Raw genomic sequence first — 8,747 nt, forward strand, 5'->3', positions numbered from 1 at the left:
TTCTGCGCTCTGCCGGGGTGGGCGGGGTAGCTTCTGCAGCCGTGCGTTCACCCGCTCAGAGGGCTGAGCGCGCTGAGCATAGGGGCATTAACTTAGCGCCCCGGGACTCTTGAGGCTCACCGGGCATCTGCGCCTCTTAGAGTCTCCAGCGCCCGGCGGGAATTCTCTCAAACTTTGTCCGCTGGTGGGTTGGAGGCAGCGGGACCGCGGCCAGTCCTTGCGGCCCCCGCTCCCGGCAGGGTTGGCTGTGGACAGAGCACTTTGCTCACCAGACTTGGAAATGGAGCAGTCACAGTGTGGCAGCAGAGACCGCAGCGGTAGCGGCCGACCCCACTTGGCCCCGGGGCTGGTGACGGCTGCCCCTCCAACCCCGTCTTCGGCGTTGCCAGTACCCTCCGGGATACCAGTTCCTCCAACTTTCCTGCGGCCACCCAGCCTCTTTCTGCGGGCAGCCGCAGCCGCCACGGGAAGCGGAGGCTGTCGGTCGGCTCCGGGACTGGAGAGGGGTGTGGGTGCGGTGAGCTGCGGCTACCCGCGGACACCCAAATGCGCCCGTTGTCGCAACCATGGCGTCGTGTCGGCACTCAAGGGCCACAAACGCTTCTGCCGCTGGCGGGACTGCGCGTGTGCCAAGTGCACCCTGATCGCCGAGCGCCAGCGCGTCATGGCTGCCCAGGTGGCGCTGCGCCGGCAACAGGCCCAGGAAGAGAGTGAGGCCCGGGGGCTGCAGAGGCTCCTGGTCCCTGGTCCCTGCGGGCCGGGGGGTCGGACATCCGGAAGCAACAGCAACAGAATGGAGAATTCCCAGGCCTCCAGCGGCCCAGCGGCGGTGACCGCAATGGAACTGAGTGCCTTGAGGCAGGCTAGTCTGGCGACGCCTGCTTTCCAAGTAGTCCATCCAGATAACGCGGAGCTAAAGCAAGGTAAGTTGGTCTTTCATTTACACTTTTGCAAAGGAAAATGGTTGTTTGGGAAAGAGACTCTTGGAAACAAGTAGCCGTGCCTTGGTAGTGGGCAAGAAAAGTTGTTTAAAAGAAGCACTCATTTAAATTCTGGGAAACTGCTCTGTAATAGGAATGTTAATAAGGATGTTAGAGACACATCACCTCGGAGGGGTTTTCTGTACCATTAGGTGGTAGGATAAGATAATGTAAAAGTGAAGAGGGAGTAATCAGATGAGCAACTCAGGCTAGGAATAGAATTTGCACACAAGTTGATATTACTTTGGGTGAGTTAGAACTTCAAGCAGGCGTTATAGAGAAGCTGGATTTTGGACTTGCCCTATACTCTTTTCAGCTATAAACCCAGAGTTAAACTTCCAGTCTTACTGGGAAAGTCACTGAAGGTTGAGACTACAGTTCCTTATCTTTTGGGCAAACCTTTGCTGGCAGCTACCACACCTTTTTTCATCTCCTTTTCTTCCCTTAAAAATTTTAAGCACCACCCCATGACTGTTTGTTAGCCTCCAAAAGTGTAGAAAGCTCTAAATTTGAAGTTTCAGCTCTTTTCCCTAGAAAAGAAATTTATGCTTTCCAGATTGGTAAAAACAATAGGAAGAAGAATTTCAAAGTCCAGTATTAGGGATTTCTTACCCAAGGAGTTTTAATTTTTTTCCTCTTATTTTTTGACGGCAAAACACCTCATCCCTTTTGTTATGTAAAAAAGATATAAGCATTCTTTATTAGCTTTATCTCAAATTAACTTTTCCTGCTGATGCAAATCTCATTGTATTTTATTGAATTTCTCAGCCCTCAACAGGTAACACTAGGAGTGTAAATGTCACTTCAGCATTTTTGTATAAATTCAAGACAGGTTGTATCATACGAAATTCTGTGGTAATGGAAAGTAAGTTATTAGAAAATTTCCCCAAATTCTGAAAATTGCAGATCTTTTTGGATCACAGGATGTACTTTTGAAAAAGACTCTCTCTGTATTTAAATAAAGCATATATGATTTTGTGTTCATCTATGCCATTGTTTTGCCCGTTCTAGTTCCTTTCAGTGCAGATTAAAACAGATTAATCTGCAAAACAGATTAAACATGTCTCATGAAAAATCAAAGCATTCCAAAGGACAAAGTCATTAAGCAAATGATAACTGCTATAAAAAAGAAAAATTCTGTAAATTAAATTGTCAGTGAAATCTTGCTGATAACTTTCTGTTAGACATTAATTTATATGTTTTTGGGGGGTACCCAAAGTGTTCGTTTTATAGGGTCAGATATTTTATTTTATTCTTTGCCTCAGTTGACCTACTTTTTTGAAAAGCCACGTCTGTAGCTTTTCTGACCTTACTGCATCCTCTTACCCAATATCTGTGAACTGCAGTAGTCTGTTTAATTTACTCACTCATTAGACAAAGACTAGCCATGATTCAGGGGTGAATATGATTTTTCTGCATACAGAAAAAACTTAAAATTTATAGACAGAAGAAGGAAGACTATATGTATCCAACACAAGACAAAATATATGATGATAAAAATAAAGAAATAGAACCAGATATAGGAGTTTAGAAAACAGACATGATGTAAATGATATCACAGTATCTTAAAGATACCTTATTTTGTAGTCTTATGCAATCAGTACTTCATTGCATCACATTGTACTCTGTGAGAACAGTATGATAGTAAAAATTGTTTTGTGCATTAATTGCTGTAGACATGAAGTTTTGATAACTTACATGTTTGGTTGGGGGGGAGTAGATTTTGTGGATCATAGTTAGAAATAAAATGTAATGATGGACCAAAGCCAATCTCTCCCCACTTGGTAGACTTCATTAGAAAAGTTTCATTGTTTCTTTTAAAGTTAAAAATAAAAGAGAGTCTTTGCAGTCTTACAGGAGCAACATCTTTTCTTTTGTCATCTCTTTGATACAGTGACATAATTTTTAACCCTCAAAGTGTTAAATTGTACACACTTTAATTTTAAAATTAAAGATATATAGAATAGATACTTCTTTAGAATTTAGGAGTGCTTCTTGAGAAACCAAATCATGTATGCAAATCACTGCTTTATGCAGTATTTTTTTGGTTGGCCTCATAACATTTGTAGAAAAAGAAAGCTTGACAGAAATACTCTGAGTATCCTACTTGACAGTTTACTTTTTTAAAATGGAACTAGAGGTAGAATAGGCGTATAGGATAAGAGGAAATGTAAACCAAAATAAAAGTTATTTAGTGAATGTATACATTATTATTTTCCTTGTATAAACTACAAAAGGCATTTTAAATGCTAGTGTTTTATTAATATTAATATGCTCAACATGTTGAGGTATAAAATCAGATTTTTGTGTAAAAATATTTTTCAAAAACTTCCCCTAGTATTGGAAGGGAGTTGTGATTTGAAGTAAATAACCAATACATTGTTTTTACAAGATGCTTTAAAGATATGTACAGATTGCAAAGGTATAATAGTGCAGTTTATGATTTTCTTTTAGAAACAACTTGACTGTAAAGTTTTTTTTTTGGATACTTCCTAGGGATTGAAAAAGAAAGTACACATTTCATAGGGAATTATTAAAAAATGCCAAGTCTTTATTATCTCTAACATAAAACAATATATATATGAGCTCTGGTATGATATGAGATTGGTACAGTAGTGGTCATTATTGGTTTAGATTTGAAGTGAAATCAAGAATTTTTTTTGTTTTTTATATTATTCAGGTAACTTAGTTGGAACCTGACATGTGAGCATTAAAAAAAAAAAGAACATTGAAATATAATATTATTTATTAAATAGAATGTTCATTTTCATACTGAGATTGTTCCTTCCTTTGACTTCTTATCTAAACAGTCATTTTACTTAGGTTGTTTTTGTTTGTTTGTTTGTTTTGCATAGTGTCATTTTGGGGGGAAAAAAAAAGCTCCCTGAGATAACAATGAAATTTGGATAAAATTTAGAAAATCTCAAATCACCAAATGGGGCAAATAATGTGAGATACTGGTTTCACTTTAATAGTTGGGGTAATAATAGACTTTTATCTTCTAATTTCTAAATTAACTAGAGCATTTGTGTATTATATAATTTTATGATCTTGGAATAACCTAATAAATAGCATTTCCCCACTATTCCAGTATCTTTACTTCTGAATGACCTTTTAAAATTCTTATTCATTAAAGTTTCTTGCAGCAAATGAGTATTACTAATATAGTTAGTAAATGAATTACTTTATCCAGCATTATTTTCAAGTAGGCAGTACACTCTGTGTTTTGGAAAGTTTTCCTCTATTTGATTTCTTTTTTCTTTTCTATCCCCCAGAACTAAAAGAGAGTAAATGTGACTCATGCCAGAGTGGACAAGAAGAGCCAGTCTCTAAATCCCATCAGTGTACTTTGGGATCATCTCCTAAGTCTAATGGTGTCATTGGAAAACAAAACATCAGGCCATCTATTTCAGAAAGCTCAAACAAGGAAGATAGTATTCAGCCTCTTCACCTTGGGGAGCTATCAGGAGGGGAAGAGAGTCCCAGATCCCTGTCATCATCTGATCTGGAATCAGGAAATGAAAGTGAGTGGGCCAAAGACTTCATTGCTGCCAGAGCCAGCCTTCCCACACTGTCCTCAAGACCAAGAGACCCTCTTGATATCCTTACCAGGATTTTTCCAAGTTATAGGCGTAGCCGGCTAGAAGGCATTCTGCGCTTCTGCAAAGGGGATGTGGTTCAAGCCATTGAACAGGTCCTAAATGGGAAGGAACACCAACCAGACACCAGGGACCTAGCAAGCTCAGGAGAACTGGAAAATACAGCTTTTCAGAGAGCGTCAAATTTTAGTTTAGGTGGAATTGGTTTTGGAACTCTAGGGAATAAATCAGCTTTCTCTCCTCTTCAGACTGTTTCTGCTTCTTATGGAGGTGATTCAGGTCTCTACAGCTTAAGTCCTAGACTAGGTATCAATCCTTTACGGCTGGCATATTCCTCTCCAGGAAGAGGGCTCTCTGGTTTTATGTCTCCTTACCTAACTCCGGGGTTGGTACCAGCGTTGCCTTTTCGACCAGCTTTGGATTATGCGTTTTCAGGAATGATTAGGGAGTCTTCCTACATTCCCAGTAAAGACTCAGTAACTGGTGGCAGATTGTATTCCAGGCCAAATCAGGACAATCTGTAGTATTTCCTCCTATTCTCCCTTTTTGGAGTATTTCTAGAAGCATGCAATTCAGCCCACACGCCCACACCTATTAATGTGTACGCTATTTAATGTGAATGGTGTACTAGACCTTAGAAATGCTGTTTTTTTTTTTTTACAACCAATATGATAGATTTGAGATTGCAAGATTCTTCTTTAGCATTTACTAAGTGAAAGAAGCATTTAAACATTATATGTGCCTTGAGTAAAGTCATTTCAGGAAATATTTTTACTTTTACGAATTTTCTCCCTAAAATATCATTTGTAGAATTCCTATTTTATAACTATACTTGTTTATATTTTGTTGAAAAATGGAGCTTATAGTTTTAAAATACATTTTTAAGTGTAAAGCAACCCAGGATATAAAATGAGCTAAAAGGAAGAATTGAAAAGTTGAGGTAGTTCCAAATGACTATTACTTTGAACTTTTTCTTTCCTTCTGTACACAGGAGAGAAAAAAACTATTCCAAGTATTTTAAAGCATTTTATTCACATATAAGTAATTAGTAATAAGTAAAACCTTTGTGAAATTTAAATTCCTTATTTTTTCCTGAATGTCTTATTTTTCATACATATCTACCAACTTTGATAACAAATTCCATTAATAAAACATTTCTTTTTAAAGTGAACTTTGTAAATTACACAAAGCCTATGAAGTGTTTTTTAGGAAATGAGACGGCACCATCTCCTGGCTACTATCACTAATTGCATCTAAGTTCTGGTAGAGTGTAGGAATTAGAAATGAATGGTTTCCTAATAGCATAAGTTGACCTTATTTTGAAACAGTCATTTTGAATCATGCTACACAGAAACTTTCATATTATAAAGTGAACGCCTACTGGGGGTGGGTATGATTTTAATCGTTGTATCTGGAGTAATATTCCTTTCCATATGTTTGTGGCAAGAATATGGCAGCCATTCTCAAAGTTAAAAATAGTCTCGCTCAGAAAATTTAAATACTTGCTTAGATAAATATTGATTGACTATAGGTAGACGAGGCTTAATGCATTGAGGAGAATTATAAAATTTCCAATGGGGAAATATTATCATTACATTTTAGAGGATTCCTTGAGATTTTAGTAATACTTTTTGTTCTCCATCTGAAGCATACAAAAGCTTTTTATTTCAGTAAGTGGAATGTCCCTAAAACTGATTATAAAATAATTTCATGAAGTTTTCTTTATATGTCATCATCATCATTTTTTTTAAGGACAGTAGCTACATTGTTATTGTTAGGAATAAATGAAAATGCAGCTGCGGTGTAAGATAGTTGATGAATTAGAAATAGTTTAAACAGCTTGGGCAACATGATTCACTAAAAATTTCTTAAATTATATGTATGTATGAATGCATGTGTGTGTATATGTATGCATATATTTTACCATTAAATACCATATTAAATGCCTAGAATCTAATGATGATTTAGGATGTAGCTATATTTAATATGGTATGCGTTATTTTTAGTCGTGTGAATATGAGAAAGCAAATCTTGTAAAGATTTGTTGTAATCAGTATTCATTATTTATAAAAAAAAATTTAAGATTCTAAGCCTAAACCATAATACAATGCCTGGCAACTAGTTGATATTCAATTAGTATATACTGAGTGAAGGAACCATTTTGGATAATAGATCTCTCTGAGACTCTGGTAAAACCAAAGAACTCTACACAATGGCCTACACAGAGTTTTGCATATAATTTCATGGGGCTCTTGAATCTCTAAAGGCCATTCACCATTTAGTTTAGGATCCTTGTGATTCTTAAATTGTTTCCATTGCATTGATTCATTTTCCAAATGCTATTTTTTTGAAAAGTACTAGGTTCTATAGAGGATACCAAATGTAAAATACTGCGCTGTCAAGGAAGTTACATTTTACAATAGAGATCTGGTTTAAAAATACAACAATGCTAGAGTAATTGGATTCTTTATGTGATTCATATAATAATGTGCATGTATCCATTTGAGAAGCTGAATTGCTTTTGAACTGGGGGAGTACCCATTTTGAGCCATATTCAAGTGAAAACGTAATTTTATAATCTTAAAACAAGTTAATTTACATAATGCTTTATACATTTCATACTCTTTACAATAATTTTAGAACTAAATAAGCTTATAGAGTAGGTCACTTTGTCCAACATTAAATTGAATGTGAGGAAATTGAGGCTCGCATTTGGGTTGTCCATCCTCAAGGTTACCATAATAGTGTCAGTCATCAGAAGCAGAAGTTACTTCACCAATTTCAATTAGACTGTAAGGTCTGAGGAAGGACCCATGTCTGTCTGCTCAAAGCTTTGTATACTATCCAGTACATAACAGGTGCTCAGGTAATAGTTTTCCATGATTGAAGAAAACATAAAAAAGAAAGTATTAGCTTAGAATTTTGTTTATTCAGCAATTTATTAAGCCCCTACTCTGTGCCAGGCACTGTGCGAGATACAGGGGATAAAGTGGTTAATAAGATTTAAGACTTCACCTCAAGTTGCTCATAATCTCTATTTCCATGTGTACACAAACAGCAAATTATGCAGTGTTGGTACTGTTTGACAATGTTGGTACATCATCATGAGTTCTGTGTAATCATGAAGTTTATGCCCATGAATACTGCTTGAAGCCTGAACTCCTAAGCCACTCATTAGGAAGGGGGACAATATCTGTTTCCATGTAGTGAGTTCAGGGAAGTGCAATTTGTTTGTCTGAGCGGTAAACAATTTTCTGGTCTATAGTGAAAGAAGTGGGCAAAGAGAAGCTTTTGTTCCCCTTGAATGGAGTGTGTGGAAGTCATTTTAGCTTCTTCATAGCCTCTGGATCAGAGATATTTCTTAATCCCAATCCCAGGGGTGAGCTTTTGGAATTTCTCTATGTCATGGGCCTCCTGGTCTAAGCTCTCATCTGGCTAGTCTATGAAAGAGGGTTAGAGTTGAGGGGACAATTGAAGAGTGTGTAATTCAAATATCTACTTTTTTCTCTGCAACTTCTGGTGAAAGAAAAAGATTTGGGGGACTTTAAGACCTTCCTTCCTAGAAATTCCTAACTATGAACTTGGAATTAAGAAAATATGAAGTGGCCTATTCATTCAACTCTTTATTTTTTTAAAATTTTTTTATTTTTTATAAACATATATTTTTATCCCCAGGGTTATCAACTCTTTATTTTTTTAATTGCCGTTTCCTTAGTTGTTTTTCTTTGAAGTTAAAAAACCTTCACAATTCAAGAGAAGCTTGGCATAAAGCACCTAATTATTTACCATTGTAGATGGAATCATTCTCCTATGTACAAAATGAGATGAAATGCATCATCAGCTTCATAAATCAAAGCTTTTCCTCTGGGCAGCATGACTCTTAAGTGTGGATGCTAATCCTTTAGGTCAAGGGTAATGGCGGAAAGTTCCTGTTCAGATCCTTTCTTCTCCCTCCTCACACATCTCCAAATACTCCTGTTATGGATCCCTGCAATGTAGAGCTGGGCCCTTGGTTATTTGGTATTGTGCCCTCCAAATTGAAGCAGTTTTGGTGTAATACTTCAGAGCATTTGTGCCAAACATTAAAATAACTTTTGTGTTTTGTTTTTGCTTACTAAGTAATATTCAAATGAGAGAAATTCATTACCATTTCCCCTTTCTGAACTCC

At 37.2% G+C, this 8,747-nt stretch overlaps 1 protein-coding gene across 1 annotated transcript; it reads left to right on the forward strand.

Moving 5' to 3' along the window:
• Positions 1-280: 280 nt before the first annotated feature.
• DMRTA1 (DMRT like family A1) lies at positions 281-7,188 on the forward strand. Its single transcript, XM_004761803.3, has 2 exons — positions 281-923; positions 4,256-7,188. Exons 1-2 carry the CDS (start codon positions 281-283, stop codon positions 5,101-5,103), a joined length of 1,491 nt encoding a protein of 496 aa, XP_004761860.1. The 3' UTR covers positions 5,104-7,188.
• The last annotated feature ends 1,559 nt before the right edge of the window (positions 7,189-8,747 follow it).

The sequence above is a fragment of the Mustela putorius genome, unplaced genomic scaffold (genome assembly GCF_011764305.1).
Source record: "Mustela putorius furo isolate JIRA1106 unplaced genomic scaffold, ASM1176430v1.1 tig00000421_pilon_pilon_pilon, whole genome shotgun sequence".
Lineage (NCBI taxonomy): Eukaryota > Metazoa > Chordata > Mammalia > Carnivora > Mustelidae > Mustela > Mustela putorius.

Excerpts from the sequence above, each read along its gene's own strand:
- DMRTA1 (XM_004761803.3), top strand. The coding sequence starts at position 281 with ATGGAGCAGTCACAGTGTGGCAGCAGAGACCGCAGCGGTAGCGGCCGA. Across the intron at positions 924-4,255 it reads TAACGCGGAGCTAAAGCAAG|AACTAAAAGAGAGTAAATGT; the intron begins GTAAGTTGGTCT and ends TCTATCCCCCAG.